Source organism: Oxyura jamaicensis, chromosome Z (assembly GCF_011077185.1).
Source record: "Oxyura jamaicensis isolate SHBP4307 breed ruddy duck chromosome Z, BPBGC_Ojam_1.0, whole genome shotgun sequence".
In the NCBI taxonomy this organism is placed as follows: domain Eukaryota; kingdom Metazoa; phylum Chordata; class Aves; order Anseriformes; family Anatidae; genus Oxyura; species Oxyura jamaicensis.
This window is the reverse complement of record NC_048926.1, coordinates 11,282,806-11,302,895: the sequence shown is the minus strand read 5'-3', so window position 1 is coordinate 11,302,895 and position 20,090 is coordinate 11,282,806. Positions and strand designations below refer to the sequence as shown.

The following is a 20,090-nucleotide window of genomic DNA, read 5'->3' as shown; positions in this document are numbered from 1 at the left end:
AATATCGGTCAATTAGGACATCAAATGGAACTGACACAGTAACATTTTTCCTGAAGGCTGAAGACAACTGTTTTCTAATATCCCCAACCCCATAATTAACACAGTAAAAGGGAGTTATTTAAGACAGTGTTTTTAACTTCAGCTTATTACATTGAAAACAGTTACTCAAATCCTTGTCCCACTAAAGTCAAAGCATTGAGCAAAGGTTAATGTGTCAAGTAGTGAAGAAAAGCACTCCCACAAGTGTTTCATTTCTAAATGCTCCAACTTCCTCTGTGCAATTGGCAACCAGCAGCACAGAAAACTCAAACACGCAAAACTACATTTGCCATTACAACCTAATACTCTCTGAGCTAGCTTCAAACCTTATTCTTTTCACAACAGTCCTGTATAAAACATAGAAGGGTTTGACCTTTAAAGTCCTAGCAAAGTACAGAAATTATCTAGGAGGTTTAGAAATACTTTCAGAACGAAGGACTCCAACCCATCAATACAGGACTAGGACTATCATGGGCTGCACACATGGAAAATTTTAAGTCTTCTACAAAAATACTTGCAGTGACCTTTTTACTCTGTACCTCCCTCAAAAGTCTCAAGTCTCTGAAATAAAAACACTGTTAAGATTAACCAAGGGGTAGGTGAACTTTTATATAAGTTTTTTAATTCAAAGCTCGTACACTTGTAAAAGGAAAGGCAGTGATGTGATTTTTTAGTATCCCACTTCATTACACATTATGTTTCCATATGTTGCATAAAAAGATCCATAATAGAGAGAAAAAAAGCACTGTTAAGCATCAGAATACTATTAGCTTACCTTGTACCCTGACTCCCATCCTAAACGCTATACAGATGATGCCTGCAGTACATCAGCAGTCTGTCTCAAGCAGAAATGTAACCGGATACAAAACAGAACTGGAAACTTATCCAAACCACATATAGATTGTGGAATTATAAATTTCTTGCTATATGTGCCTAGTCTCAAATTTTTTTGAAGACAAAACCACACAGAATAGAATGCGTAATTATAAAAAGCTAAATAACTATATAAATTTGACTTTAATAGAATAAATACACCAAAAACTTTTTTAAAAGTCAGTTGTGCCCTTCATTAACATAGCAGACTGCTAATACCAAAGCTTTTAGCAATGACTGATTTAGTTTAGGTCACTATTGCCTCAAGTAAGACTGTCTTAAGAACTTCCATATGAGGAAGTAACAGGTCTCTTCCTTCAGCCAAGGATAAAACCTCCCTCTGTAAAAGGTTCTAAGTTCTCATAAAACTGCACAGAAATGTATCTACTGAGTAACATGAGAGCTTCCAAGTGTTAAAAGCTCAAAAAAAAAAAATCATATAATGGTGTAGGTTTACAGTTCTAAACAGTGTTCATCTAGACAGATTTGTCAAAAAAAAATTACAGCTTTAACAAAAATGGTGCATAACAAAAGGACGCAACTGATGAACTTGTGTTTCAATAGCAGTCATTCCAAATTTCAGCTTAAAAAAAGCACAAAACACTGGGTTATAGATTTTGCCTTCCAATTGACAAAAATGTTATTTCTGGAGGAAGACCTGAAGAAGTTCATAAAAATCTCAATTTTTAGCTGCACAACTCCCTCTCCTCACCTTTTCACAAGGCTTATCAAGCTCGCAATGTTATAGTCCTGGCAGACACTTCTATCTCTTTTCAACAGGTGCTAAGACTACAGAGCAAACAATCTCCATCAAGGTGACAACCTACTTATCTAACAAAATCTATGAAGAAATGCATCCAACTCTGAATTTAACAAGTTAATTTTCAAAAGCTATGACCATAGCATGTTTAAAAAAAAAAAAGCTGGAAAACCCTGTAGTGATCACAGGGGGAAAGAAAAAATCATGTTTCCAGCAAAATAGTGACAGAATTAAAATACCAAGGCATGAACAAGTTTGTAGCAGGAGTAGGGGGAAGAGCTAGATAATTTATTTACAAAAATTGTATTTCCCAAACCAAAAATGTTTGTCCCCAAACACTTTAGCAGATAAGCCACAAACATTTTCCACAGGTTACTGAAACTTTTGATAAAAGGCACATTACTGTGGAGCAGAAACATAACAGATGTAGTGTCAAAATGAGAAAAAGATACACACACTTTCCCTATCGCAATCTCAGAGAGCGACAGAGTCAAGAACAATTCTATTACTTAAACAGGAGTACACAACATACACTGACAAATCTCTAAAAAAATAACAAGAACAAAAAAGGGCTAAAACGTATGAAAAGAGAAAGGATATACATAGGGAAAAACAGGAAAAGTAACAAAGAAATCCTTGAACAATGTTAATTTGCCTTCTTGTCCCTACACATGAACAGGAGGGTTGTCTTTGCATTGTAAGTGCTACTCTTTTTCCACACAGAACTTCAGGAACTTTTCAGCTTTCCTTCCATTAAGCATTTGCAGTTACAAATGTCCTTGCTTACAAGGAGATAATATCCAGGTGATACCTATTTTTACCACATGAACACTCTCACTGTAGCATTTTTCAAGTTGTTAATAATCACTTGAGGGGAAAAAGCATTTATATAGTACTTTCACTGTAGACAGTAATCCAGGCTAGTACAAAGAAAATTATTTCCTTCAGGATATATGTATGTGAGTTGATTAGTTAGCAAGATTAAAGTATACTTAAAATAGTTGCATTATCACAACACTAAAAAATAAAATAGACCTCTGATCGTTAATTGGCCTGTGTTAGCAATGGCAGCAGTTCTTACAAACTATTATCAACATGCTGCTTTTGTAGGTATATACAGGCAATTGTTAAAAATACTTGTCTTGCAATGAGAGTAGCCAGAGATGCTGAACTGATCCAAGGGATGGAAAGATGCTTCCAGTCTGAACACAAATAGGAAAAATGCAAATAAAGCTTCAGGTCCCTTTGCTAAGAGATGGTTAACAGCAAAGAGGAAACACAACAGGGCTCTGTAAGCTCTGTAAGGACATTGCACATTCAGGTGGCTATCAAAAAGCTTACAAGACTACATAAAATCAGCACTATGACAAGACTGCAAAGTTTTAGTGCTATATACCACTTAAGTTTCAAATTCATTTAGCTGTTCAGATCACATCAATCTCAAGTTTGTTCTTAATATTCAGTGTAATTCACCTCTGCTCCACACATTACATGATATTTAGTGAACAGAACTTGTCTTTTCATTTGTGAGAAGAAACTGGCTTTATTTTCAAGAGCCCCACGAATTACTCTGATACATTAGCGTACCAGTGAAAGCAGAAAATACTGAAGTTCTTAAGGTGTGAAATAGTCATTCTTTCCATAGCTACTCTCTACGCAAGACAATTAACATTATGTTATGTAAAATCTTACCATTTCTTCACTTCAGCAGGTTTTACCTCATTAACTTCTGCCAAAGTGAACTGACACCTAACAGTAGTCTATTAAGCATGGTGGCCAAAGAAGCATGAAATGTTTTCGTTGCTTACCCTTAAGGTATCTAAGTATATTATTCCTACAGATTTCTAGGAATATTCTGGTTGTTCCACTAGCTTTTGCAGTTTCACAGCAAAATCTATTCGTCTTTAGTATTTTGAGAGCCTACCTCCTCATGAAGGACAAAAATGCTTTTAAAATTTGACTATTCATCTCAACTTCATTTCCTTCCTCATTCTTCATTGCATCAATGATGAGCATATGGATTCATTCAAAGCTGAAAGGAAGTACAATGAAGACTAAATTAAGCAGTAAGTGTCATACCAAGGGAACAACTCTGTCACCAAGTTCTCAGCCTTAAATTATCACCAAAACTAATGTTATGTCTCTCTGCTCACAAACAGCATTATTTAAGATTCCCCGAAAAACTATCACTGAGCTAAGTGCCACTTATTTCAGTTCTTTTGCAGGTATCATCACACTTGTACATATGTAAACTTGAGAACATGGGACAAAAGGACTTGATTCACAGCAGGAAAATATTGCCTATCAGATTGCTCTTCCATACTCTAGTTACCAGAGCTATAGTCAAAAATGGATCCTATTAATAAGGGGAAGGCAGTAATGGGAAACATGTAGATGCAGAATCTTCTATCAAACCCAATCTGTGTTTCTCCATTTAAGCCATACTCATTTCTGCTTCTGTGGCCACGGAGTGCTGAACTAATCAAAATTACTTTTAAAACATCTGTTTCATTCAAGGCTACAATCAGATAAATTCGTTCCCTATAAATCAATCACAGTAAGCTCTCAAAAAACAAACATCCTTCCTAAAAGATCCTATGCTAATCAAATTATGACCAGTGATTAAAAAAAATGGGTGAACAGCTTTTTCCTATCCAGTCTACAGCAAAGCAATTGGATTATTGTCAGATAAAAAAATCTCTACTTTTCAAGCCCTTCAGTTTGGTATTTGAAAATGAGTTTCTATCTGCTACTTCCAAATTCAAAAGACACTTAGAAATCACAGAATGGTTTGGGTTTAAAGTGCCCTTACAGATCACCCCGTTCCAGCCCCCAGCCATGGGCAGGGACACTTCCTATCAGACGAGGCTGCCCAAAGCCCCATCCAGCCTGGCCTTGAGCACTGGCAGGGATGGGGCAGCCACAGCTTCTCTGGGCAGCTGTGCGAGTGCCTCAACACCTCTGAGTAAAAAACAACTGTCCAAAAGTAAATCTTCTATCCTTCTGAGCCAATCAAGCCCCACCACCCACAAACACAGACCAAGTACAAGATGATTAGGTGTTCAAATTTCCAAATTACAACAGTTGCAAGAAACAAACAGCATTTTTCGTAAGTTAAGAAAAAAATAGTGCAGCTAAGTTTCTATTAAAAATAACACTATGTCAACAGAAGTCTTCATTTATTCCATGTGTTCAAATTGTTATTACACATATGCCATTTAACTACTTTTTATTTGAACATTAAGAGAATTACAGTTGGAGGGCTCATATTTCCAGTGGCCTCTGTAGTAGATACCACCAGAACAAAACATTAAACATTCCACATGTTAACAATATGACATTTGAGTTACCAGAATTACATTTTTTTTTTTTTTTTTACTAACAGATCACATAAGGAATACGTAACTGGGGCATTTCCTTTAACAGAAATATCAAACTCAGTACTGCATTTGTTTAATTTCAATATGAACGCCTCTACGTAAGAGCAACATCATACATGACCATTTGATTTAGCACACATGGTACTTTGGCAGATCTAACTCTGATGTATGTTTCCTCCTATGCTCCATAGTAGGTATAAATTATAAAACATTTTGCTAATATGCCCTGCATAAATATCAAGAGCCAAATGCATCTTTCTTTTGTAACTTCAGTGGGAAAGTGAACAGCATTTATTTTCATCTCACACTACAGTCTTTCATACATGCAGTTTTCTTCCATGGACACTTCTACATGTATCCTAACTACCATTTTTTCTGCAAGAAAATAATCTGTATTCAAAAAAAAAAAATTATTCTCTCAAATTAGAAAAACTACAGCCATAGACAACACATGACAAATCACAACCATTAATTTCAAAGTAACACTGAATGTGTCAAATTTATGTCAACTAACCATCAGTCAGCTGAGGTGCAAAGAACTCCCTCCATCACAATTCAGGTTCTATTTGAGCTCATTTGTGAAACTGACTAGTTTATTTAGTTACCTTTTTTGTAGGACATGCAGGTGTTAAGACCAGCGCAACTAAAATATATTTCAGTCAGTATTACAGGCAGGAATATATACCCATCAGATGGAAAACTGTTTTCCAAACACACAAGCTAAGTAAAATCAAACAGCCCCAAATTTTACCAAGTAAAATGGGATAAACAGCTCCAGTACTTATCTCCACAAATTCAGTAAGAGGGTTATCTATAAGACATAATAGTTCTTGATTAACAAATACTAATTTATTTGAACATCTCTACCATCAGTTTCCACAATAGAACTAATCACTTTAGTAAAACTTCTTCCACTTACCCTCCCAAAATGAATGAATTCTCCACCTTCCTGAACACAATTATATTGTACTCTGATATACAATGCCATCCAATGACCTACTACCACAGTAATCTAATTGAGGATAATGTTCTTACTATTATGATAATCATGCACTTATGCACTTTAAAGTAGCCACACGGAAGTTTTGAGGTAAAAAGTTGAAATCTGGCTGCAGTCAGATTTAAAGGAAAAAAAATGCAAAAGACACACTGCAAACGGGAAAAAAAAAAAAGGCCTAGAAACTGTCAATAATGATCTAAAGCAATTTATTTTATTCACTGATCTACTAATCTGAGAAATTTTAGCAGATATTTGATTTATACTGCTTGGTCCAAGCGTCCCTACACATCTCTTGAAGGAAGTTTTGCCCAAAAAAGCGTGTGCTACCACAACACATCTCTTCCTCTTCTATTCAATTTTTTCGTAGCTCTGAAACTCACATTTCCTGAGCTACACAAAACCAGATCTTAACTTTGAACTATCTCAAGAATCAGTAAGTTGAAAAGTAGATAGAAGTATCTAATAGAATATGTAAGATAAACAATATATACTTAATTTGATGAGGTCACCTTCCCTCACCCTTCATATACCATTTGTATTGAATTATAAACTCTGCAGCACAGGAATAGTCTGTGTACGGCACTTAGCAGAACAGGGCTTTCAAGTAAGTCTGCAATATAAGCAATTATATTAAGATATCCCACAGTTAATCAGTAAATCTTGTTTATCTATACAAAATTTAAAAATATTTAAAATTACCAAATGTGAAAGTTACGGCTGAACCAATAAATTGTACATTCACTACATAGTATTACGTAGTCTTAAAATGACAGTTGTCATGAAGTTCTTTCATCTTCTTCCTTCTATTAATTATGTCATAAAATGAACTCTTCTCCAATTCTGCTAACGTTAAGCTTCTTCTCTGTAGTTATTATGTCAGCTAACTTTGAGCTTTAGCTGTTTATTTCTCTACTGGAGTGCCCATTCACTCTCTTAAGTCCTACTTGAACATATTCGTCCTTCTTCTTTCCATAGCCTCATGATGTCTACCAAGATCTCCCTTCAGCTGAGACATCTAGTCTAATAGAACTTCCACTGGACAGAGGCTTCTCTCCTCAGAATGTACACTGGTAGATAAGCAAAGTTCATTACTTGTGGATCCACAGGTACCAGTGCTCCACTGTAAGCACTACATACCTTCTATACTAAAGAACCAGTTGTGCACATGTAAGCCACGCAAGGCAAGCCAAATGGTTTGGTCAGACATGGTTGTCAGGGCAAAAGCATGATAGCCTGATAGTCTGGCTGAAGCAATTCTAACCCTGTATGACTGTTTAACCTGTGTTACAGCCTATTTTAAGCACTATTGTTTAAACAGTGCTCTCAAACAAAAGCCCTACAAAAGCAGGCTAACTGCTATTTTCTATGGAATAACTATCTCGTATGTGTTCAAGAATTAATTTAATGCAAAGATTGAAAAGTGTGCCTAAATAATAACAAAGTTTGGAGCTTTTAAACGCTACCTTACTGAGGTATATGTCTATTACTGTAAAAGTTTATGCATCACATTCTAGAACCTAGAGTCCATGAATAGGCTAATAGTATTTTCTATGTCAAGCAAGCTATATAAAAATGGGAACAGACTGTGTGGGTGGTGTTCAGGTGTTACTGTTTAGCATAACACTCCATGCAAATAATGGAGAAAAGTCTATATACTCAGGACATCTGAATAAATAGGGAAAATCAGCAAATACAGTATTTAAAATTATCTACAAAAATGTGTTTTACCAGGTATTCACTGTTTGTGTCAAGTTTTAAAGCAGAAAGCTGAGGGCAATACCAAAGGGTATGAAACAAAAAAAAGGAAATGGAGACATTTTTAAAATCTCCTTAGAAAACAAACTGTTAACTAAACTGAAACAAAGCCTAAAGACAACAGGTGGCCTTATCAACAAACATCTTCAATCAAAAGGCCATAACAACTATGCTTTACATATTACTTGATTTGTTTATTTTACACCATGAGGTGAAAGCAACACATTTCTTTTTAGTAAAGTATACACAAATAGCCTCACTCAGAATACACTTTTAATGCACATAAAAAAAGTATTCATCTTACAAATTGTTTTGCAATCCAAATATACAATAGCTTCGAAAACAATATTTTAGAAAACAAAAGCCAATGTAAAAAGACCGCTTAAACCAACAAAAATGATAAAGATTTCTGTATGGCTGTCTTTACAGTTTTCTTACTGCATCATCAATATCAGAAATCTGTTCCTTCAGCTGGTTCCACTGTTCTGGATTTAAAGAAATACCTGAAATGTATTAAAAACAAATACTTAGTACAAAAAGAGAATTGTAATCAGGATCTTGCATACTTACAACCAAGATTGATTTCATACACAAAGACTGTCACAACTATTAATGCTTGGGCTACATCACGTGTACTAACAAGTCTCAGCTGCATGGTTAAACTACTCACTTGGAACCTTTCCATTTAGACCTTCATCCCAAGTCTGGACAGGTTTACCTTACCAAGAAAATGGGTACAATACAACGTTCATTCACAAGTGTTTTGTGAAACGCAGGAAGGGAAAGAGAGCTCTTGCCCTGATAGGAGGCAGCACAAGATGAGGTGAGATGGGAAACCAATTCTATTTCAGTTGGCTGCTAAAAGCCAAATACCTAGACTGTAGACTGAACAAAGCATTTTTGATGTACTACATTTCTGGTTTTTTTCACTCTCTTGTGAAGAAAAAAATGAGGGGGGGCATGGCTTAAACCACTGTGAATAACATGCTATAAAGTAACTTTTAGAGATATTCCATTCTATTCCCTAGCACTCACAAACTAGCATGGAAGGTTGTTGGGTTTTTTTTTGGTTATTGTTTTTAAACTTCAGTATCACTATAGATTCTTGCAACATTCAATCAATAATCACTCAGTACCCAGAAACTATCTCCTCAGTTCTGAATTTTTACTTCCTCGAGCTTCAGTCCAGGCATGTTTCTTTTTATGTATTAGCCTCCTCCTTCTTCCACTACTAGCCTTTATTATGCCAACTCTATGTAAGTACAGACTCACAGGCCTACCTCTCACTCTCTCCAGCCAGGCTCTTCTACTATTTACCCCCTTTCTCCCCCCTCAGTGATCAGGCTTCTTTCACTGCTTTCTCCCTGTAGGTGGAGCAGGACCTGAAAACAGGTGAAACTATGAGTTCCATCTTCGGGACTCATTGCCTTTCCCCCCCTCTTCTACCACCAGCGTTTTATCAGAGTACTATTATTTTAAGCAGCAAACACTCCGCATTGTCACTTTTCTAGCCAGTTCTCCCACCAGTCTTTAGGTGGAAGATTTATTTTGACGACAGTTATGCCAGACACACTAACCATTACTGGGGGACCAAATGTCATCAAGCTGCCCCTGAACAACATACTATATGAACAGTACGCAGACATGAATTTAGAACTGCTATTTGAAATAATCTGACAAAGCAACTCCTAACTGTTGGACTTTTTTCTTCTTTTTTATTATGAAATTTCAATTGATTATAATGTTTGCAGCATAGCTTTGTTAGCAGCTCGTAAATGCATCACTGGAATATTAAACCCTCATGCTATCACATTATTAGCATTATCCTAATAAAATCCAGTCCTGTTTGCCACAATGATAAACATTTCCATCTATATCGTGTAGACAGATCATCACTTTGCCTGCCCACCAAGTTTCACTGTTGTTTCCCACTCAAGCTTTTGACTGATGCATTTTGAGGTGGAAATTAAAAGCACACCAGTTAAGTCTTTAAACACCAAATTCATGTTTTGTTTTATTTTTTGTTAGACAGCAGCAACACATCCAAAAAATAAATTTTCCTGTCAGGTGCGCATAAAACTCTGCTCAAACAAACCTAACATCAGTGGTTATCTGAGATGTTGAAAATTCTCAAGCTTTCCAAATATCCCTGTGCTGCTGTTCCTAGACATGTCATAAAAACATAAATGCCTTTAATCTTCAGAACAGGATGTTTCACACTTACCTCTTTCCTTTGCAGAATGTGAAAAATGAGTAAAGTAAGCTTTTCTAAACAACCAAATGACATTAAGGAAACCAACTATCTACTTATTCTCATCTTGCTGGTGGCCCAAGTTCCAAAAACAGTTAAGTGAAAGGATGACAAAAATTAGGTATGGGAGTAGCAATTAATGGATTAAAGGCTTATGCTGTGTTGCAGATTAGACAGACACAAAGTACTAAAACTCAAGCACTTCAAGTATTTTCACCTCAACTAAAATACTTTTTTTCCAAAAAAAGTCATGTGAAACATTTCTATTATTTTAATTTGAAATTTGATAAAAATGAAGAACACAATTGTTTTAAATAATTTAACATTTTATTCCAACTAAACCCAAGCCTTTTCAGTCATACAACAAATAGGAAAATCTGACTGTAACAGAGGCGAGAAATCGAGTTAATTCAGTTAATCAACAGTGGAGATAAAAAGTATGGTTAGATTTATAGCTCCCCTAATAAACTTGCTTGTACCCGATGCCTTGTTTCCATAAATTATGCAGCATCCGTTTAGAAAAACGGACTCAGGCCAACAAAACCACTTTTGTTTATAATGTACAGATAAAACTAATCTGTTAAAACAAAAATATTACTCTTAAAATACCATGCAGTAACAAAATATAAAAATCTGGTACACAAAGTTTTCCAATAAATCGCAGGCGATGTTTTAATACATAAAAAATAAGTTGAAGTGGAACAATACCTTTTCTGCCTGGCTTCATTTCACCTTCTTGATCCATCCAATATTCTCTAATATCAATTAAGACTTTCCCTTTAAAGTCACGAACACTGACATACCTCATTTTGCCAATCTGTCAAAACACACAGAAGGATCTTTAGGTATTACACATATTACACCATTCACTTTTCCTAACAGTATTATACTCAGACATGTGACATTACCCACTGCAGCTTATTTTAGACACAAGAGAAACAACTAGATCAAGAGCTTAATCCAGAGTAGTCAGTAGGCTAATAGGTAATGACAACATAAATGGATGAAGGACTTAAACCAATTGAGCATTCGATATTATTTTTTTTTTTTTTTGCAAAAGGGGCTCTCACAGAATAGAAATACTTATATTCTTATCAAATTGAATTCTTACAAAAGCCACTGATTTATTTTTTTATTACCTGTATTATAACCATCTTTGTTAGCAGCAGTCGTAAACAAAGAAAGAGGGAGCTCTATTACCAAATCTAAATTTTAGTACTATATAAAAAAAAAAGCACTTAGATATTCACATGAGAAAAGCACAATTTCTAGAGGGGTCTTAGTGGTATTTGGTTTGTTTAAAACAAAGCAAATACAGATGGAAAATGAAAGGAAACGACCAAGTGGCCCCACACCTGTTTTCAAATCCTCTTGGTACTTCATTGAAACAGAGAGTAAGAATTTCTCACTTGTAACCAGGTGTTCCAAAAAAATCAAAACTTTTGAAGTTTACCAGCGTGTACCATGGCATGAAAATGTCTTTGTTAAAAATGACACTTTTGGAATTTCTGTACCACAACAACTTAACTGAATTTTGAGGCTTTTTTTTTTTTTTAGGGGTTTGAGAGCAGAGGGGGAAGCATAGCACACTGCACCACACTATACGTTTAGGCTTATTAATTTTTCTCCCACATTTGACAACCTATTTATTCACACCAATTCTGTGTATCTGAATGTGAGAATCAGAAACTAGATAATGAAAATGAAGCAATTACTTTAAGAAATGCTTAGAGTTCTGTATGTACACTCTGGATACAGTTTCTGAACAAAGATCACATCCTAAAGCAAATAATTTTAAAACAAAAAGTAAAACAGCTTTATTAAGAATACCAGATTTCCTTAATTGATGCATCTTGCACTGACATAATTTAACAGGGGATAAAACATGTCTTACTAGCTTCAAGTCTGACTAGAAAACATGAACTCTTATATCAGTTAAAGTCATCCACAGATGTTTAAGTCTAAGCTGTTACTTCATAAAATAGATGTAAACAAGTGTGCTTTATGTTTGGTTAAAGACATTTTTCTTCTTATGCAGACCTTGTTGAATTATCTCCAAAATTAATTTTAAAACAATTGGAACATCTTTATACACCGTAAGCATGGGGCTTTTTTCTTATTTCAAAGTAGCCTTTAAAAGGAACATGAGTTTACAGTTCATAATAGTATTTTGTGATTTATTAAATACTTCCACAGCACTACAAATACAACACAAAAATAAGCTATGATGTCAGAGCAGCTGAGTTCTTTCAGACTTAACTTGGTAACATGGCCATATCTGTCAGCACTGCTGGCAAATGATATCCTAAATAGTCTGCATAAACAACATTTCTTGGTTTTACACTTCACCGACTTAAAGTGACTTAGGTCTCCTTCAAGTACTAGTACTCCAGAACACCTTTTTATCCCAGGTCTATCAAAGATCACTAGTGCGTTGCAAAGTAATTCCAGATTGCTCTAAGAAAAAATCTGATACAATACAGCAGATTAGAGATGCAAGTACAGCAAAAGGGTTTAGGATATGAATATGAAGACTACATATCTTAATTCAACTACAGTAAGATATGGGTGCAAGAATATAAAGCATGCATTATTTAGGCAGTAAGTCTACCTTAATTGGAAACAGTTCCAAGAGTGCTGAAATTCTTAGGCTTCATGCCTGTCTACATTTCCTCTGAATACTCACATTAAATTCAGAATGTATGGCTGAACACTATGCAAAACAGTTGTCACCGCTAGAAGCTTTAATACCAGTTTCTAACAAGAGATAGAATTAGCAACAAATGTTAAAATCAACCAAAATCTAGATTTACCCAAGTAAACTGATTTTTCTCAATGTCCTGATACCTGTAATTCTGGTACTGAGCCCTTTTTGAATAACTTTTTTTCCACACAGCAGCTGATAGTACTAGAGCAACTTCACTGGATATAACACTATAATCACTGTAGTGTTACAAGGGTTGTATTGCTTTAAAGCAGGGCAGTTAATGCTGCTCAACCTTCATACACAAGCTAATATGCTTTTTTATTAAATATCACTACTCTTTAGATGTAGATGCACTACTCTATTAAGTCGAAGATATTGTTTCCAGGTTTCCATTACTTAGAATAAAATGCACCGAAATGCTTAGGTTACTTTCAAAGACACGTATCGGACTTCCTGTATGAGTTTCATCACATATATTTAATCTACATTTCCCCTCTAAATTGCCAGTTGTTTTAAACTGCATACACACTGTGAAAGTAGAAATTGCCAAAAGTCAGCCTTCTCTCTTAGCTGGTAACTCTATGTATAGTGTTAGAAGGAGCACAGTAAGATAATACAAACCCCTAGAATGCAGCTGAGCTCTGCAGGACAAATTGCTTCAGAACATTAATTCTGTAACTGAGGTTGTTACCAATGCAACACTATTCATTATTTCCATGATCAATCACCTCTAGAGAGCATCACAAGCTTATGTATTTATCCTCAGGAACCTATAAGTAAATACTTTACATCATGAAGCTAATGAATTTATTTCTCACAAGTCAAAAGGTAAATACAACTTAACTTTTTAGAAAGAGAGAGAGTGTGGGCAAAGTTCTTTTCGCACAAAGTGAAATAATTCTGTGAAATATCTTGTGTAGCGTGGCTCCATTCTGGACTGTCATTAATACTGTATCCAGACAGCATTAACAAACCTTATGCAAATCAGGCATGGGTAGATGACAGGATTTTTGTCCAAAGCACATGATGCAGAGCTTACATTGGCGTGAAGCCACAGATAGGAATCTACTGCATGAACACTAAACCCTTCCACATTAACATGAACAATGCTTCTCCTTAGGACCTCAAGCAGTATGTCACTAACTGGAACAAGATAAACTTCTGCACTCCAATTGTGCCCAAACCCCTTTAGCAAATTCCAAAGTATACTAGGCTACCTATAAAGCCTAAAGAAGACAAGACATGCAAATAAGATACACTTGATCTCATACTGAAATGATTCTCTACTACTAAGGTTAATTCTCCTCTTAATGAGTTTCAAGAATAGTTACACCAACATCTGCTTTAAATGAAAAAAAAGACCTAGACCTTGATAAAAATGCTGAATCTTCTCAATACAGCAGTCACAAAGACCTCTACATTAAGTGAAGCTGTATACTTCCAGAACGCAGCCTGAGGTTTCGAACATGAAGTCAGTAAGTTTCACATCATTTGCTGCAACTCCTACACACAATATGGACATTATAAAACTTCTGAATATCCTGTGAGTGCTTCACTGACTGATTTCTATCAGCATCAGTTCAAGCCACATCTGTGCAAATTCACTTGCACATCAAAGATAATTTTACTGCCACGGGGAAACAGAAAGGAGGTTTGCAGTATTATTAATAGCCCCATAACAACACAAAAGTACCTAAAAATAATAAAATGCAACCAAAGCTGCTAGCATGCTCTCATGGGTGAGAGAGGAAGTAACCATTGACCAGCAATACCTTTTCTACAGTGAAACAGTTGCACCTTCGGTAAGGCACAGTAAGCTGATGTAGCATAAAAAAAAAAAAAGATGTTTCACATAACAGAATAAGCAATCTAAACAATTCTTTGCTGTTGAATAACTAAAAGGCAGGAAGAGACCAAAGGTTTACGTCATGTTAACAGTCAAGCACAACCATTAACACAATGTTGTCAATTGAAGCCCTCCCTCCAACTATACATGATAAACAACAAAACGACTGAAAACATTAAGAGTAAATGCCCTGTATTACATAATCAGTCATGCAGGTCTTTTTTCTTGAAGAGAGTTTTTTTTCCATATTCCTTTGCACAGCTACAGCCCAAATCCATTTATTTTGCCTTACCCAATATTGGGATCATCTCATTAGACATCCTTCCCATGCCCTTTAACAAACTTAAGCTCTTACGTACACTGATTCTTAAGTTTTTCCCTGCCCTTAACAAGCCACCTCATCACAGACATTTATTAACTCTTCACCCACCCCCCTAAAACAGGGGATTCAAAGCTACATAAATTCTTGTACAGCTTGCATATGAGAAACTAAGTTGTGTTTTTGCAGTAGAGAACTAATTTTCTGTATTCCAAGGTAGTTGTGTAGTCACAGTAAGGAGAAATGCTAAGTAGCTAAGTGGACAGGAGAAAGCCTCACTGCTCCAAAATAAGGTGGAAGCTTGAGAAAAACAGGATGAGCAGTGTGGGAACAGTAAGACAAAGATCACAAGTTCTCAAAATATAAAAAGGGGGGAAAAAAGGGAAAAAGGAGAAATTAAAGGGTTGAGAAAAAGGGTTGAGAAGGGTTGAGAAAAAAAAAAGAAAAATTGTACATATATGGCATAGAGGAGAGTCGAGTAGCTTTCCTCAGCCAATGAGGAAACAGGGGAGGTGATCAGGTGTCAGGTAATAGGGAATAAAAGGTTATGAATTGTTTACTATAAAGCAATCATAATTGGCAGGACGTCCACCATTGCCATCACGAATAAAATAGCTTCATAGATGTGAGAAGATAATTGAGATTTTCTGTCTGAAGAAAATTGAGATTTTTCTCACATTGCAGTAAACACGGCTACAGCTTCAGCTAACCCCAAGAACCACACCTTAAGCTCATAAACGCAGCTTGCTGAAAAGAAAAAGATCTACATTCAGATGGTCTTACAGTCTTTTTCAATGTTCAGGGAGAAAAACCTGCATCGCAAAATAAACAAGCTAAACCTATTCCAAGACACCGTCTTACAGGACAGGAGTCAAGATGACTTTGACCTAGTTAAATAGGAATGAAGGCTCCATACTTTGTTTTCCAAAAACCTTTATTTCAAGAGCCTTGATTAAAAAAATTCCACCCAGAGACTGTCCTGATTTAACATTTACAGTATATTCAAGACAAGTGTTTTATTTACAGACAAAATGACAATCTAGAAAGTTACCATGGACAAAGATCATGAGAGACAGCTGGATAACTTGCCACAACTCCAATTCTTTTCTTCTACTGAAACCTGGAAATGCTTTTTGAGTACCTCATCTGTACCGTAGCATCACAACTCTCTTTGACCAGGGCTTCAGGAAACTAGGCTCTACACTATCACAATATTTATACCGCCTTGAAATTTATATTGAATATGATGTAACATGCTACTTTAATCAGGCTTTAAAAGAATCATCAATTTTACCTGAAACATATTCTCATCTCTGTTACTGCTTTGCTTAGAAGAAGCGGCACCTTTCGAACTTTCACCCGTCTTTTGTTTCTTTACAGGCTTTTCTGGAGCTGCTTGCTTTTTCCGCTTTGCCTTGGAGCAAGAATAAAACAGAAATGCATGAACTACACCTTGCAACTATTAGTTACAAAAAAAGCTTCCATTAGAGGCTACAAACTACTACCACACACGATATCACCTTCCTTTTGTGATGGCAGGCCTCTAATACTGTACAATTTAGACTGGAATTTCAAAAAAATCTCCAAATGAGTCTAATTCTGTTCCCAGTGAAGTTCATAATACTCTGGCTTTAAAGAGAGTTAGATCAAAATACATTTCAAAAAGCCTACTCTTTTCGCACAACAATATTATCAGTTCAATAGTTCTAATCAAAAAAATAAAAGTCTGATGGAAGTTTCACATTCCTTTCTTCTGACAACAACTAAAAATGCAGGAGAGCTACCACATTCTAAAAAAAAAAAAAAAAAAGAAAAATTAAAAATTAGATAATGAAGAAAGGATCTGGAAGTCACCTATACCTAGGAAACATTTTTTTCTTTATTATCAGGGGCCTATCTCTGTCTATAGCATGATAAATATGTTTTTAAAACATTCAGATGGTATTACCTGTAAATCAGATTACTTGCAGGTGCTACGACGTTCCTCTATCAATATTTATATGGTAAGCATACTCTCCCAGTCCACCTCCCTCCCACCAAGAAAGCAGTGATACAGAGATACCAAAAGTTAATCTCACCTGCTAGAACCATATTGTGGGTAACCTCTTTCAAAGAGGAATGGTTGCAACAAATATGGGAGGTTATCAGAGGAAGAAAAAAAAAAACACAACTTACACCCACTGAAGCAAACAGTTTGATTTTTCAGGAATACATTTCCCTACCAAAAAGCCATCACCTGACTATTTTCTCTGATATTATTATAATTTGCTTATGGCAACTAGGTCACATTTGAATCAATTCAGTAAAGCAAACTAGTTTTTTTCACATACAACATTAAAAGACCTGATGCATCATTACCACCTAGTGTTTCTAAAAAAAGGTAATTCACTGTTGTACTCAGTTTTTATTCATATTGACTGGTACACCAACAAAAACTTACAAAATAAATAAAAATAACTGGGAACATTTGATTTATGCATTTAAAAGCAGTTAACATGTAAGAATTAATCAGCTCAAAAACACTCAGGTCAGCCCAGCTTTTAATAAGAAACTAGCAGATAGTAAAAGAAAAACTGAAACAGAAAAAGAACATGTAAACAAGATAAGCAAGTGGTAGGGGGATAACCAGGCAGGTGGAGGTTTTCACTTTGGACTTGCAAGGTATCCAGACACCATAATAAACAGGAGGGGGGGTTGTCTCTCAAAAATAGTCCAAATTCTTGCCACAAGGGGCTGCTTATACCAAAACCTCTCTCTTGCCACAAAACAAGAAAGAATTACAGAAAGCTTGTGTCTAGATATACCATATGAAAAATATTGTATAAAGCAAAATGCAACTTAAGAAAAAAGCTTACCGCAAGGCAAAAACCTCTTATCTACCCAAGCCCTAACCCTGCTTTTTTTTTTCCCTCAAGTGTCTAACAAACCATATGGAAAAACATGCACTTTGCCCCATAGAAGTTATTACAGTAGTAATTAACCGCATATGATTTTCACCTTTTTGTCAACTTCACTATCTGAATCACTGGCAGATGAGCTTGAAGACACAAGTTCCTTTGACTTAGGCATTCTACGAAGAGAAAGATAACATGAGAACACTGTACAAGAAATACATCCCATTATATTTGGAAAGCAATCTTCAGACCTGTTTGTAAAGCCTCACCTTATTCAAAACCCTCCCAGATTTTCCTGCCTTTAATAAACTGTTCATGCAATCTCAAACACCATTCCCTATTCCATTTTTTGCTGCAACAGCCTTAAATGCAGTGTCTTAGTTTCCAAACTGTTTATAAAGGTACATTTTTTTTTCAAAAACACTGCACACTGCTATCCTTAGTTTGAATTCTCAATGCTACATTCATGAATTATTAAGGCCAGGGCGTTTACGTATATTCTCATACAGGCATTTTGCCTAGTTGAATACTCTAGCAAGAGCTGTATAATCACTATATACTAAGATGTGCTTCCCATCAGTAATAGGAAAGCCTGAAAAAAACACCTTAGTTACAAAGAACTACAGTACTGCAATTAATATTTCTACTGCAGCTTTAACACATCAGTCACTACGGTCTATTCATTTGCCAGACAAGCGGACATTCAACTTTCCTTGAATGCATGCTGCCAGGTGTGTTTCTACATCTCTTTACTATGCAAACATGTGGTTAGATATAGCAGCTGAAGATCTTGCCTGTTACTAGAAACTCTTTGTGACAAATAAATAGTTCTTTCAGAATAAAAATAACCATCACAGAGAAATTGACTATAAACTCAAACTATAGAAGTCAAGAAAAAATATATATTAGAGAAGCGGATCTCAGTAAATGGAAAGGGTTGTTTTTAAACAAACTTGTGGTCAAAGAAACCACATACACAGGTAAAAATGGAGTCTGAATAATGCTAATGGCTCCATACGGTTCTAAATTGGGGCAAGGTCTGTCGTAACAGCTTGGAGCACAATGATGGAAGCTGTAACACTGAAAATGAAACACCGTACGTGGGAGCTAACAAACCACGCTACAGGATGGAGGCAGAGGAGAGCTGGAATGGGACATGGAAAAGCCAAGCACAGCAGTGGCATGAAATCGAGGGGCCCAGTGAGACCAATAATCCAGGATCAGGGGCCACAGACAGAGGTTGCAATCCGTATTAGGATGAGAGAGCGACAATATGGAGGAAGGCTGGGGGTGGAAATCGGATGAAAGAGAAATGGGGGGAGTGGCGGTACCCTGTGGGGGAGGCTGGCAGAGGGCGAGGCGACACCGCAGCACTGGGGACAATGAGGGCAGAACGAAAAAGGCCACGGGAGGGCTAAGTGAAGGGAGAAGAGAAAGAGGAGCCGGGATAAGCTGGGAGCACCGATAGGCGGATCCCAGCCGCCATTTTCCTCCCCTCATCTTCTCCTCCCCCCATCTCTCCTTGCTCCCCGGGGGCAGGGGGCGAAGGCCCGGTGGCGGGGGGGAGGGGGGAAGCACGGGCAAGGCCAGCCCCGACCCTGCGGGGGCTCAGCAGCGGCGAAAAACAGGAAAACCAGCCCCCCCCCCCCCCCCAACAAATAAAAACACAAAAAGGGTCGGGGGTCGTCCGCGGGCAGACTACAATACCGGTGCAGGGGGGAGGGGGTAACGGGGCCGGGCGGTTCCCTGACGCCATTTTCTCCCTCGCTCGCACCCTCGTTGCCCCCCCAACATGGCAGCTTCTCCTCAGCGGCGGCTCCTCCTCCCGCCCCCGGCCCGCTCCCCCGCCGGAGCATCCCTCCCGCGGGGCGCAGCGGGCACTCGAGGAAAGGAGGAGGAGGAGGCGGAGGGGGAAGCGCCGCCGCATGGCCGCCCCGAGCCGCCCGGGAGGCGCCGAGCTCCCGTCAGTGAGGCACCGGGGGTGGGGAGGGGGGTGCGGAGGGGGGGGCACAAAATGGCGGCGGGGCACCGGGAGGGGGGGGGGGGGGGCGGCGCGGCACGACCCCCAAGACTCACGTCCTGCTCCGCGCGGGGCTCCGCTGCGCCGCCAGAGGAACGGAAGTGACGCACCGCGGGATCCCCGCCCTTGCTCTGCACCACGTGAAGGGGCGGGAGGGGGGAGGGGAGGGGGTGTTTAAAGGGGACGCGGAGGGTTGTTGCCCCCCTCCCCCCTGGGTGGGAAGGGGGGGGAAGATGGCGGCCGGCC

General features: G+C 37.5%; 1 protein-coding gene across 1 annotated transcript; it reads right to left on the bottom strand.

Annotated features, from left to right (window-relative positions):
• Positions 1-4,834: 4,834 nt before the first annotated feature.
• On the bottom strand, positions 4,835-20,027 carry SUB1 (SUB1 regulator of transcription). The gene is made up of 5 exons (XM_035309676.1): positions 19,901-20,027; positions 17,928-18,000; positions 16,225-16,344; positions 10,767-10,875; positions 4,835-8,310 (listed from the first exon to the last, which is right to left on the bottom strand). The coding sequence occupies exons 2-5, from the start codon at positions 17,997-17,999 to the stop codon at positions 8,231-8,233; spliced, it is 381 nt and encodes a 126-aa protein (XP_035165567.1). The 5' UTR covers position 18,000; positions 19,901-20,027; the 3' UTR covers positions 4,835-8,230.
• Positions 20,028-20,090: the final 63 nt, after the last annotated feature.